At 42.2% G+C, this 14487-nt stretch overlaps 1 protein-coding gene across 3 annotated transcripts in view; it reads left to right on the forward strand.

Annotated features, from left to right (window-relative positions):
* FRAS1 (Fraser extracellular matrix complex subunit 1) overlaps nucleotides 1-14487 on the forward strand; it is a 463649-nt gene that overhangs the window by 239854 nt on the left and 209308 nt on the right. For all 3 annotated transcript variants that reach the window (XM_061192401.1, XM_061192399.1, XM_061192400.1), the window contains exons 15-16: nucleotides 4949-5092; nucleotides 12929-13069. In XM_061192401.1, coding sequence (XP_061048384.1) covers nucleotides 4949-5092; nucleotides 12929-13069 — 285 coding nt within the window. The remainder of the gene's footprint in view (nucleotides 1-4948; nucleotides 5093-12928; nucleotides 13070-14487) is intronic.

The raw sequence follows: 14487 nt of genomic DNA on the forward strand, positions 1-14487 counted from the left end.
AGGCTAGTAGCCTTGGTCTCAGGTGCGGCTGTTATGAGGGGAGGGGAACATAGTCTGCCCAGCATCTCAGCTTGGCCTTGTGCTTCACAGAGCTATTCTCAGTCACTTTCCAAAGGGCTTTTGTTGATGTTTTGTAGCAATTACAAGGAAAGAGCTCTAGGGTGTGAGGCCTCTGGGAAAGGCTGGAGCCCCTTTATGTAACTGCTGGAAGAATCCCTGCTGATTCTGTTACTTCCCTTCACTCCCTTTCTAAGTGAACCTTCCTTTCCCACAGTCTTTTTCATCCTTACCCCTTCTGTCTTGCGTTACATTTTAATTTGCTCCCTAAATAATTGCTTTGCTTTTGATGCCACCTGAAACAAGATTTGTTAGGTCTCATAGGCTGTGCCACTCATATGATCACATACAACATTCTCTGCTTTCTCAAATATGTCATCTCGCCATATCCCCATGAGTTAAGTGCAACAAATATTATTATTCCCACTTTACAGATTAGGAAAGCAAGGAACAGTGAAGTTGAGTTTAAATAGATATTTTTTTCATCCAACAAGAGCTTCTTGTTAGAAGTTTACTCACTGTCTCCTGATAATACTTTAAAACTTGGCAAGTCCTTCCTAGTCATTTGTGAGATATGAATGATAGCAGTTGCCACGACATGGATAATGAAGGAATTTGCCTTGTGTATGATGTGCTTGCTTGTGTCTGGAGTTTGGGCTGCTTTGTGTAGTTGAGAGTGAAAACTTGGCAGTTTGGAAATCTGAACTACAGCCTCACTGATGACTAAAAGGGCCTGCTGATCAAGTGTGCTAATTCCCTGGTAATGGAAGGGAAACTTATTCCAAAAGACCATGGAAAAGGCAAGGATCCGAGGCTCCTTCAGTTTGAACTGAAGGCTAAGCCCATGGGAATCTGTGTCTATTGCCTGGGATCTGGGAAGGCTTCCTGGAAAATAAGAAGTGGTTCATAGGAAATGCTTTTAACACTTCCTTGGAAAAGGGCTGCATTTTATTCTTCGAGTAGCACAGGTTAAATTTTTTTTATAGCAATCTTCTATTTCAAAATTATCAAGTATGGAAAGAAGTTTGTTATTTTTAGAGTAGGATTTCAATATAGAGTTGCCAAAAGAAGAGTAATTCATTCCTTTTCATTTTGAAGTAAATTGCTCAGCAAGCCAACGCATGTCTTGTCATGCTCCAGAAAATTCAGGGGCTTTCCTAAATAAATTATCTACTGTATGTGAGATAAGACAATGGCTTTATCTTATTTGTCCTCTGTTTTAACTTATTGCCGCAATTTTCACAATATACACTTCGAACCCTGGGTGAGCTGAAAGGTATCACTAAGAGAAATTATGGTGAAAAGTCAGGGACTGACCTTTTATTTTTCGTAATAACCCAAATGTAATAAAAGCCCCATGTAAAATAAGCCTGCAAGAAGAGATTATCTGCGGTAGCATATGTTCAGTGTTAGAAATTAGAAATCAATTGCAAAACACAGTGGGAGTATGTCATTATAAGAAATGACAGCTCAAAAAAAAAAAAAAAAGGAAAGAAAAGAAGTGACAGCTCAGCATAGTCCTGTGTTGAAATAAAAATCCCTTCTGCTGTCCTGCCCGGCCATGGAACATGCCTTTTGTTCGAGATGGAAAAAAGAGAAGGCCCAGCATCACATTTGGTACTCAATGTAGATGCAGCATAAATAGTTGTCATCATAAGCAGATCTGGACTCCAGTATTTATTAGGTAAATTTTACAGCTCTGAATGTATCTATCTTATCATAACTTTAGACTCTGACCTCATGCTTAGTTGTTTCCATACAGAAGGTAAAAACTGATAGGATGAATCCCCCATAACCAATGAAAAAATTCTGCTGTGCGTTCACTTAACATGCATTTAATGAATACTGACTTTATACCAGGCATCAATCTGAATACTGGGGGTTTAAGATGACTAAAACATAGCCCCTGTTTTGGAGGATATTACATTCCATTGAATGGGATTGATTTGTAACTGAATCATTAGTACAGTAGGATAAATAGCATGAGAGGCACATACAAAGTGCTGCAGGAACATAGAGGAAGGAGTGCCTGACTTTGTCTGGACAAGTTCAGCAAAGCTTCACAGAAGTAGTGACAACTTAGGAGGCCTCTCAGGTGTAAACAGGATTACAGAGGCTGTGGAAGGAGCCAGAGGCATTGCTGGCTGGGTCAGTCCTGGGCGGGGCATCCAGAACCCTTGATCAGTCACATGGCATGCTTAGAGCACCCTGCTCCTTAGAACTGGTGTAGATGAGGGGGAGGTAGCAGAAGGTAGGACTGGAATGCTAAGTAGGGCTCAGTTTGTGATGGGTCTGAGTGCCGTCCCTAAGTCTGTAGCGTCTATCCTGCTCATCCTTTGACCCCCATTCTGATTGGCAGCACCAGGGGTAATATTAAAAATATTTAACAAGCAGTATGGCACAGATCAGATCGGTTGGAAGGAGGGGAGACCCGAGACCCTCTCCTGTGTCAGACCTTTTGTTGTTGGAGCATGGTGTCTGCCAGCGATCCCAGGGCTGCGGTCAGAATATCAGGGAGGGGGCCAGGATGACAGCCATTTACCAACCAGCTTGGAAGTATTTTTACTATGTTAACCGCCAGTGCAGCTGAGTATCTGTTAAATGCTCTAAAAAGCAAAACGGATCAATTCCACTGCCCTGATTAAAACTTTTACAGGATGAAATCCCCTGCCTGCCTGATACTCGTGATCTGACCCCTGTTGTCTTTTTTGCCTCACCCCCCATCATCCCCTCGGGCACTTACTCCCCGGGGCCCTGGCTCACCTGTGGCAGCTGGGAAAGCCCCACAGGCTAGGCCTGCACCTCGCATGTGGTAGGTGCTTCTGTTGAACATTGATAGACAGATTAGCCTGGCATGTCTTCTTAGAAATGCAGTTGGGTTTTTGTTTGTTTGTTTGCTTGTTTGTTTAGGTAATGGCTTTGAATCAACTCCATTTCCTCAGTAAGGCAGAGGCACTTAACACTGATAGACACTTCAGACAGTGACTGTAATGAGTATTGGAAGAGTAGTTGACTAAATGAATGACAGACACATTTCATGTGCATTCAGGGTGGAATTTGTTAATGGGATCTTTGCATCCACATATTTAGTTTTAATGTAGTGTTGGTGGCTTGTCTCAACACAAACACTATTCTCATGTACCACTTGTAAATTAGGTGTTAAATAGAAGTGGAGTTTGTAGAGCACCCAACAGTGCGCTCAGCAGAGTTAACAGAAGAGATATGGACTCTGCCCTCATGAACGTTATGGTCTAGCAAGGGAACCAGATAATAAATAAGTAAACTTTGTCCATCTCTGCTTTCCACCTGCCATTGTCATCTCTTACCTGGACCAGAGCAGTCAACTCCACACTCATCTCCCTGCCGGCATGCAAGTCCTTAAACCCTCTCTACATGGCAACCAGAGAGGGCTTTTAAAAAATCTAAATTGGGGCTTGTGTCTATCCTATTTAAGCCCATTCACGACTCACGTTGCAGTTAGGATAAAAATCCTAATTTCTTTCCATGGTCTCCAAGGTCAAGTTTCATAGGGCCCCTGCCCACCCCTCCAGCCATGAATCAGGCCACTGTGCCCTCTGTTTCCCACGGTGCCCCGCTATGTCCACCTGGTCCAGTCACAAGAGGAGCCTCCAGTTCCTTGAGCCCCCAGGTGCCTTCCCTTCTCAAGAACTTTGTTCGTGCTGCTCTCTGGTTCTTCCTTTGGCTGGCCACATCTCATCCTTTAGGTCTTCCTAAAGTGAGTCCCTTCCACTTCTGCTACTGTTATTCTTTATTGAAGAGCTCTTCCTAGCACTTGACACAATTTGCGATCATCTCTGAATTTGTTGAGGAGAAAAGTTGTCTGAAAGGAAGGCCTTCCTGTGCAGTTTAGAACTGAGAGGAGAGGATTGGATCTTGAGATGTGCCATGCAGGCATCCTTTCTTCTGATTCCAAATGGATCCCTAATCAAGTTACTTAGGTATAGTTCCCAAGTCACTTGTGACCAGCAAAAGCATTCTCCCTGCCAATTCTGGTCAGAATGAATACCTCTGAAAAATAGGTTATGTTCCATTGTGAAGCAAACATTTTGAAAATCAGAAGCATGGGTGGGGTTAGCCATACAGACAGTTTACCAGATCTGAATATATTCAATCATTCAGAATAGGTCTCTCTTTATAGACCTGCTAAGGTGAAGAGCAAGCATGAATAGTAATAAAAAAAATAAAAAATAAAATGCCGGAAGAGGGGGAAATGCTCAAGTCTTAAAGGAACAACTTTGGTCTGGAAACAACATATAGTTAGAAACCTAAGGTAGAAGAGAAAATCAGGCTTTGCGAGTCCTCAAGATATATGTTTAGAGCAGATCCTACTTGGGGGGGACCCAGAGGCTGAGTTCTAAGAGTTGTGAGGGAGGACAGAAGGATGGGGTGGGGGCAGGGGGAGAGATGGAAAGGGAGGGAAAGAGCAATAGAAATCAAGCAACACCAGGTCTTTCAAGGTCTAATCAAGGACTAGAGTACGTGGCATCCCTCCTTAACTGATTCTCCATGTGTTGGAGGTTAAGAGCAATTATCTAGTTGACACTTTGTTGTGTGGTTACAAAAGGCAAGGTGATGGAGGGCCATCTGATTTCATTAGACAGACCATATTTGTCTAGAAATTATGATTCCCTGCCCTGTGATTCCCATTACTCAACAGCCTTTGATTTCCTGTTCCAATTCTCTTAGCAGTAATTTATGGAAGTTGTACTTCTGGCCAACAGAAATAGGGTTTTTTTTGGGGGGGTGTGGTTTTTTTTCTCCTGTGGTGCAGGTATGTGCATAGTGAAGGAGTGAAATTCCTCCATATAAATTCTAAAGCCTTTGAAGAAAAATGGCAACTAGTCCTTTCTGCCATCTTTTGTTCCTGCAGCCTGCCACCAGTCCTGTGCGGCCTGCTGGGGTCCCACAGAGAAGCACTGCTTGGCCTGCAGAGACCCCTTCCAAGTGCTGAGAGAGGGCGGCTGTGAGAGCAGCTGTGGCGACGGGTTTTACAACAAGCAGGGGACCTGCAGTGGTAAGTGTCCGGCTTTGCAGGCCAAAGCATTTTTTCCTCTTCCAGCCTCCCTTGTTTCATTCAAATCATAGCACTGAAAATCAGTGTTTCTTTTATGCAAATGCTGGTAGGATTGACAGTGTTCTAGCAGCTTATGAAACATGTTTCTTTTCCACTGGCAGAATCCCCATTAATACCTTTGCCTGCAACTACTTGTTAGGTTGGGAGCTCTCTGTAGCCTCGTCCTGTATCTGAAGACCACGAGGCTCAGGCTGCTTGCTCCAGGCCCGCAGCTGGAGGGAGAGGAGTGGGGCTTCCTTGCTCCAAATGCCAAACTCTTCATCAACACCAGACTGCCTTCCAAATATGCATGGGGACAAGACACTCTTAGGCCAGCCAAGGGCCAACCTACCTTCGGTGTTGGTGCCACTGAATTAAAGCTGAAGCAGTTATTGTCTATTCTACCTTTAACACCATTACAGACAATAAGAGTTAACCCAGCATAGTGCTTCCTGTGCTAAGCACTGTCCCAGGTGCTTTCTAAACATTAACCAATTGAGAGGCAGGAACGTATTGGGGGGTGGGGTGTGGAGCATGACCTTGGGCAAGTTACTTAATCTCTTCCTGTGTCAGTTTCCCATTTGTAAAATGGGAACAATAGTAGTACCCGTGGTAGACAGAATAATGGTTCCTCAGAGATACCCACATCCTAGTCACAGGCATCTGTGAATACACTGCCTCAGATGACAAAAGAGACTTTGTAGGTGTGATTAAGGTAAGGATCTTGAGATGGGGGAGATTATCCTGGATTATCTGAGTGGGCCAGCGTAATCACAGGCGTCCTTATATGAGGGAGGCAGGAGGATCAGAGTCAGAAAAGGAGATCTGAAACAGGAGCAGAGGTCAGAGTGATACCTGAGAGGGGCCATGAGCATGCAGGCAGCCTATAGAACCTGGAAAAAGACAAGGAAATGGATCCCGCCCCCCTCCCCCACCGCCAGAGCTTCCAGAAGGAATGCAGTCCTGCCAATGCTTTGATTTTAGGACTTCTGACCTCTTAAGCTGTATGATAATAAATTTGTGTTGTTTTAAGCCACTGAGTTTGTGGTCATTTGTTACAGCAGCAATGGGAAACTAACACACACCCAGCTCAGAAGGCTGTTTCAAGGACTGAGTTAACGTATGCAAGGCATTGAGCACAGTGCCTGGCACGGAGTAAGTGCTGTGTGAGTATTTAGTGTTTAATCCTCACAATTTCATGAGGTAGTTATTATCATCCTCATTTTTCAGATGAAGAAACAGAGAGGTTAAGAAACCTGCCTAAGGTCACGTAGCTAATAAGGGGCAGAGTTGGAATGCATGCTAGGTCTTCTGGGTTTAGATCTTAACTGCCTCGTCGCTGCTCTACTGCTCCCTGTAATGTGATACCTCCTTATGCACCTCTGCCCATTTTCCCCTCTCTTCTCCTTCTCCTTCTCCTCTCCCTTGATCCTCTTCTCCCCCTTCCTCCTTGTCTTCCTATCAGTCTTTAGATCAGCCGGCTACCCCTGTGGACATTGCCAGGTCCACAGGTAGGCACCTGACGGTGAATGAAAGGTTTGAATCCAGTTTATCGTGATGGCCATACCTGTTGAAAGGCCTGATGACTTTTTTTTAATAACTGAGTCCACTAAATCAATAAAAAATGTGTAGCCCGTAAAACTTCCTTGAGTTATTGCCCTCATTTTGTTTGCTGAGCAGGGCAACAGCACAAATGAGATGATCTTTGGGACCTGACAAATCCATTGTCCTAGGGAAGAGAGATACCCCCTGGCAGCTGCTTGCTTAAAGCCGTGCAGGGATCCATCAGCATCGCTGGTGTGAGAAGTCTCACTCAATATGGACAAGTCACAGGTGGCTTTTGTGTGGATTCAGGAGAGAACAAGGAAAGAAAGGCAGGCTGCCATTACCCTGAGCATTTTAATCTTTTTCTGCCAACATCACTTTCCTGCTCAATTAAGCCAGATGTATTCTCTATAGGTCAGCAGATGTCAAATTTGCACTAACTTAAAGGCCTGAAGGCATTTACCCTTTAACTCCCCAAGGAGGCTGGCTACTGTCACTGACAAGGAGTGGTGACACGGACCTGCTACCGAGATGATATTATCTGGAATGAGAAAGCAACTTTTGCTAGGGATGCGTGTATGTAAAAGGAGGGATGGTTAGTGTGAGCCTGAGGCGGTGAGGGGTGGGAGTCTACTTGGGCAGAGAGGTTGAGTGAAGAAAGCCAGGTCTCCTTGCAGACTGGAAGAATTTTATAAAAAGACTACTGAACAGGTGGCTTAGGGAGAGAGTATACATCTGAAATGCCATCTGTATACATTTTGAAACAAAGCAGAAAGAGAACTTTCAAACAGCAGGATGGACCATTGTTGACATTAGTCAGCCAACCAGTCAATGGATCAATAGGTAATTACGGAATGCCTGCCATATGCTTAGCAGATACAAGACTTTGTGATGCCATTGGCATTGACCAGTGGCCCTTTTGATAGACAAGGCTGGAGTTTAAACTTTTCATAAAATTGTTCGAGTTCTCTAAGTTTGTATCAAATGCCTTCAGAAAGGTTCATGTAAATATTTTCTAAAGCAACAGTGAACCAAGTCGCTGATTGGTATCGGAATGTTAATTAAGACGCTGATAATGCCGACTTACTTTCAATTCAGATTAGTACTATTCGAGATAAAGACCAGCTGGTGTTGGTTTAATAATTTATAACCAAGCAACCCATATCTGTAGAAATCTCAAAGTTGAGTGCTGAGAAAAATCCAGCACAACCTGTTATAAATGGTGCTATGCCCTGGCTGAAAGAATTTACAACCACCAAGTTTGTCTGTGGTATATGCTTTGAGTTTTACAAATATTAGATATAAGGCATGGGGAAATTCAAAGGACAAAACCTCCCCATTCTTTAGTCATGTAAGTACTTAAGCTATTATGAAGGGCTTTTCGGACTCTAGCTAACACAATAAATCAAAGCAAGTTCAGAGGTTTCTGTTAGCCATTCTCACTCTCTTCCTTCCCTCTCTCCTTTTTTTCTCTTTCCTTCCTTTTATACCGATTTCCCTGCCTCACCTAGGCAACTATTTCAATTTTTTTTATCTTCTTGTTTTTATAGGCGCATGTAAAATGGGTATTGTTTTCAGTGAGTATACGTATATGTATGTTTTTCTTAAATGATACCACGTTATAGAGTTCATGTTGTCCTTTTTTCACTCAGCAGTATGTTTTTCAGATTCACCCAGTTGCTATATCATCTAGCCCTTTGTTTCTCACTGCTGCATAGTCCTTCCTGGTCTGCATCCCCTACAGCTCTCCCATCTGCTCTCCCAGGGACGGGATTCCCTCACTTCCTTCCATCTGCACACCGTCACTAGGGAGCACCGGTGAACAACCTCCGACATGTCCTTTGATGAACTGGGTGGGAGGTTCCCTGGGATGGATGGATAACCTGAGAGCAGAACTGTTGGTTTCTTTTTTTTTTTTTAATTTTAATTTAAATTTATTCTTTAATTGTTGACTCTGCGTTTTCTTTATGTGATAAGTAGTGCCAGGTAGCTCACCAGCATCTACACTCCCAAGCATAAGGGCTCTTTCATCTCTACATCCTTGCCACCATTTGACATTATCAAACTTCAGGTTTTTTCCTGGTCAATAGGTATACAGGGACATCCTATTTTAATTTGCATTTTTCTGATTATTAATGAGTTTGAGAATATCTTCAACTCCTGTTGGACTTTTGTGTTTCCTCTTTGATAAATTGCTTTTTGATATGTTTTTCCCATTGTTTCATAGGCCTTGCTACCTTTTTATTGTTGATTTTATGGAATTCCTTGCACCTTATAGATATTAACTCTGTCAGTCATAAATATGCAAACATTTTCCCATTTCGTTACCTTTTAACCTTTAATGTGGTGCCCTTTGTTGAACAGAAATCTCTAATTCATCATTTTTCACTTTAACATTTTGCTTTTGAATTTTTGTTTAAGAAGACCCACCCTGCTCAAGTTCACAAAGAAATTATACTACAATTAATAGAAGAAATTCTATTAATTTCACAGTTTTTTCTTTATGTAGGTTGTTGATCCATCTGGAGTCCACTTCTGTATATGAGTTTAAGTAGTGATCCAGTTTGATTTTTTCTCCATTTCATGATCCAGTTTTCCCAGCATCATTTAGTGATTCAATCTAACCTTCTCCATTGATCCTTATTGGATATTAAATTTCCATATGGACATAGGTCTGTCTCTGAGCTGTTTGAGTAGTCCAAATTTCTGTTCTTGTACCACTATCACATTGTTTTGCTTTGTTTTGTTTTGTCCCTTAATTTCTGTTGCTTTGCAGTATGTCTCAATGTCTGATTGGGCAAATTCTCCCTTTATTTCATCTTCATTTTTAAAGTTAACTATTCATGAACTTTAGAGTGTTTATTGAATTACGAATAAAATTCAACTGGAAGTTTTATTAATATTGTATTGAAGTTATAGACTAGTTTGGGGAGAAATGACATCTTCCTAATAATTGTATTTAAATTTACAAATTATACGCCAAGTATTACTTTAGGTGTATCCTAAAACATTCGATCTGTAATGTTTTTATTGTTGGGCAATTCCAATTTTTAAAAAATTTCTGCAATTCTTTATTTCTGGGAAAATCCACTTAGCTTGTAGATTATTCAGTTCTGTGGATATGTCAGTTCTAGAATAGAAGCTTCAGAAGGTTTTGGAGGGTCGGAGAGAAGAACGCTTTTTAGATTCATTTTTGCTTCTTTGCTCCAGCTATGCGTTGAGGGGATGATTTTCTTTTTCTCTGATATGAAGGCCACTGCCTTTGTCCATTTACTGAAGATTATCTTGCCTTACATGTGTGCTTCTAGAGAGATGCTGAATCCTCTAGGATGCAGGGTGGAACATTTGGCCCCATCAATTGCCATCCTTTTTCTCAAGTTCTTGAAATCTTTTTCAGGAGGTTAGTATGGTGTAGGTGGATTAAGAGAACAGAATAAATCTCAGTAGTTCTCTATTCCTGAAACACTGATTCTCTGATGGCGAGAAGAAGTTTGTTTTGCTTGTTTTTAAAGAATTTAGCCAGTGAGTATGGAATAGATTGAGTCATAGACTTAACTGCAGCTGCATTCACCCTCACCTCCCTTTTCTACTCAGAAAAGGAGGACTTTCTCTGTTCTGTTCAAGACTAATCTCTCCATCTGTACTTTTGCATGTAACTCCCCTTTTTTCTCCTAGATATGCTTTCAACAATTATTCTACCTCTTCTCTTTTTAAAAACCTTTCCCGAGGTCTGTATTTGCTTTGGGCTTTTACAGTATTGGAGAGACAATACATCCCCTTAACCCCCCCGCCCCCTTTTTTTTAATTGGAGTATAATTGCTTTACAACGTTGTGCTAGTTTCTGGTGTACAATGAAGTGAATCAGCTATATGTAAACATATATCCCCTCCCTCTCAGACCTCTCTCCGCCCTCGCCATCCCACCCATTTAGGTCATCACAGAGCACAGAGCTGAGCTCCCTGAGCTATACAGCTATCTATTTTACACATAGTAGTGTATTTATGTCAAACCTAATCTCCCAATTCATCCCACCCTCCCTTTCCCATTCTGTGTCCACACGTCCATTCTCTACATCTCTATTCCTGCCCTGGAAATAGGTTCATCTGTACTATTTTTCTAGTTATTTCCCCTCTATACCCTTCCACTCACAGCCAGGAGCCTTTAAAGGAACAGTTTATAATCATGGCCTTCACTTTCATTCTGTCTGATGACTCCACTGAAATGGTTATGGCACAGGTCACTCGTGTCCCAATTTCTAAGTGAAGTGAACCCTCTTCAGTCTTTATTTGTCCTCTCTGTACTGTTAATGTCTTCCTTCTCGAAACTTCTTCCTTTCTTGGATTCTCAGCCACCACACTCCTGTTTTCTCTCCTACCTTTGGATCATTTCTTCTTAGTTACCTTTGCTAGTTTTTTTCCTTTTTCAGTAAATTTTGGCGCTCTCCAGATCCTTGACTACTTCTTTCTTATCCTTCATGCTTTTACTGAATAAATCAACTAATTTCTGATTTCAGCAACCCCTATGTGATGACCCCCAAGCCTCTCCCCTGAGTCCCAGAACTCTAAATCAGGCCGTTTATTGGACTGCGCATATCCCAAACTGAGTCTGTCGTAATCCCCTGCTCTCCTTTCTGTGTTCCTTGAGTGGCATCACTCATCTCCATGCCAGACCCCAGGCAGCCATCTGAGACACTTTCACCTACACAGCTCTCAAATCTATCACCTCATTCACAGCCTTGATTCAGCTCCCAATCATCTTGTTCCATGAGCATTGCCACGATGTTCCAGCGAGGCCCCCAACTCTCCTTCCTCACCCCTCCAAACTGTCTCTGAACTAAAGCCAAAGTGATCTTTCTTATACACAAACATAGCCATATTTTTGCCTTGTTTAAATCTGTGTAGGGGCTACGGACGTCTTTCGTAGGATGAGAATCTAGACTATAGAGTTTGGCATCCAGGTTACCATAATCTGGCCCTTCCCACTTTTCCAGCCGAATGAACTGCTGTTTCCCAGGATTTCCCAAGCTCTGGGCCTGTACTTGCCTCGCAGCTTCAGCCGGGAGTACGTTCCCATCAGCTTGGCATGCTCTGACTCGCTTTCCAAGACAATGCTCAAGGGTCATTTCTTCTATGAATCCTTTCTTAACCTTTCATACCTCCTACCCCACACACATTCTGTTGAAATTTTTATTGTGTCTATACAGACCAATCTGAGTGATATGTTTAATATTGCTAATATTACATATGTTTATCACCCTCTGGCAGGCTTAACAAGCCCCTTAAAGCAGAGACCAAGTTGATTTGGGTTTTGTGTCTCTACCCCCTGGCAGAGTACTTGACACAGAGCTTAAGAAATGTTTTGGGGGCTAAATGAATGGATAAGTGAACGAGTAGATCCTGGAAGGCTGTGTGAAGTTCAGTGATTTCAACCAAATTTTGTAGCATGACCTTACTTTGTAGAACTCTGAATTCCTGAATTCTCTCTCCAACCAGGGTTGTCAGATAAAACATAGGATGAAATATTTGGGACAAACTTAAACTAGACAAGTATTCATTATTTATCTGGAAATTCAAATTTAACTGAGCATTTTTATTTGCTAAATCTGGCAACCCTACCGCCAAGGCTGTTTTGACTTTTTTTTTTTTTTTAATAAAGTTATTTATTTATTTATATTTTAAATTTTTGGCTGCATTGGGTCTTTGTTGCTGCTTGCGGGCTTTCTCTAGTTGCGGCGAGCGGGGGCTACTCTTTGTTGCGGTGCGCAGGCTTTTCATTGCGGTGGCTTCTCTTGTTGAGGAGCACAGGCTCTAGGTGCACGGGCTTCAGCAGTTGTGGTTCGTGAGCTCTCGAGTGCAGGTTTAGTAGTTGTGGCGCACGGGCTTAGTTGCTCCGCCGCATGTAGGATCTTCCCAGGCCAGGGCTCGAACCCATGTCCTCTGCATTGGCAGGCAGACTCTTAACCACTGTGCCACCAGGAAAGTCCAGCCGTGTTGACTTTAAATCCCATATTAAATTGGATACACTGGTAGGTGGGCCTCAGAGTATTTGTTATGCTTAGTTTAATGAATAATTATTTGTTTCTCCTTCAACTGCAAAAACAGAAATGTTGGAATCAAGGAAATAGAACTTAGCTGAGCAGCCAAAAAATGTGATCACTATGTTGATACCAACTATGGACGTTGTAAAGAATAGACTTTCAATGCTCCCTTTGCTCGCTATTGATTTTCTTTGATGGGTTTTCCTCTCCCTTAGCTTGTGATCAGTCCTGTAAGAGTTGTGGCCCCAATAGTCCCAGATGTCTTACCTGTGCTGAGAAGACCGTGTTGCATGATGGGAAATGCATTTCTGAATGTCCTGGTGGGTACTATGCTGATGCCACTGGCAGATGCAAAGGTAAGACATGGGCAATTGTTATCATCGTCATCATCATCATAATCATCATCAAAAAAGTATTTAATACATGTTAAGATCTCATCATTAGAGATCACTGGATCTTTTTGAAATGCCAAGAACATCTTTAAGATCTTTACACCATCCTTGTGTACTTGTAAACCATCACTAACTCAGGTTGTAGGTGTGACAGAATCATTCCATAGGTGGCATTTATAAACACATATTTTTGGCAACTACAGCACACCACAAAAATAAATTAAAAAAGTAAATCAAGTTTGGTAGATTATAAAGCTAAAGTGTGTACCTATTAAAAATTTGGTTTTATGTGCTATTTATATAGTGTTTCTTTCAGATTTATACAACTTAAACTATGAAACATTCCCATTTGAGATGGGAACTTATTGCTGCCTAGGACACCTTGATTGCCCTTCTTCTCCACAACAAACACACGTATTCTTACTTCCACCTGTTGGCAGGATATTTAGACCTGTCCCACAACCTTGTCTTATTAACCTCCTGTTCGTTTGCCAACCTCTTTACTTATACAGTGTTCATCCCTTTTCCTCAATATCCTGCCCTCAATGGTCTGATCCTGTCCCCGCACTCCCCTCTCCCAGCTCCTGACCATGGTCCTCCAGAGCCTTCTTGCAGTATCTCACTCCTATCCCTTAGGACAGCATGGTACCATCTGCCTCTTGGAGCCAGAGATGTCCCACTGTTACCAACCAGGACAAAAGCAGCAGAGACGCATACCTGACATTGCCATACATAGTGGTCAGATTCTTTAATATAATTCTTACTTAGAATCCTAAAATGTCCAGTTGTAAGTGTCTTAAATTACCATTTAGTCCAACCTCTTGCCATACATATGCCAAGGAAACTAGACCTGGGGAGACCCAGACTTGGCTAAGGGCATAAGTTAGGGGATAGGCCTGTCAAAATCCCAGTGTTCCCAACATCCAGGTCCATGAACTTTCCCCTCTTCCCTATTCACATGGGAGTTTTAGGTTCAGACAGACCTAGGGCTAAATCCGAGCTCTGCTACTAATTAACTCTGTGATCTTGGGTAAATTTTTTAACTCCCCAAGACCTCGGTTTTCTCATCTGTAAAATGGGGTTAATAATATCTACCTCATAACATTGCTATGAAGGTTAAAAGTGGCAATATGTATAAAACACTTAATACAAACATAAATAAAGGGTAGCTAATAAATAATTGATAGAACATGGTGAAAGATGGATAAAGGGGCAATGTGGGCAGTTCTGGTGCTATAACCACCTTCGAACACATATATCTCTTGATTTTGTGCAACAGCTGAAGGGGGATTGAGTGATAGATGAGAGGGCTTCCTAGCACATAAGGAGCCTGGCCAAGAAGTAGGCGCCCTAGTCACCTCGGTCTCACTGTGTTCCCCTCT

Source organism: Eubalaena glacialis, chromosome 5 (assembly GCF_028564815.1).
Source record: "Eubalaena glacialis isolate mEubGla1 chromosome 5, mEubGla1.1.hap2.+ XY, whole genome shotgun sequence".
NCBI classification, from domain to species: domain Eukaryota; kingdom Metazoa; phylum Chordata; class Mammalia; order Artiodactyla; family Balaenidae; genus Eubalaena; species Eubalaena glacialis.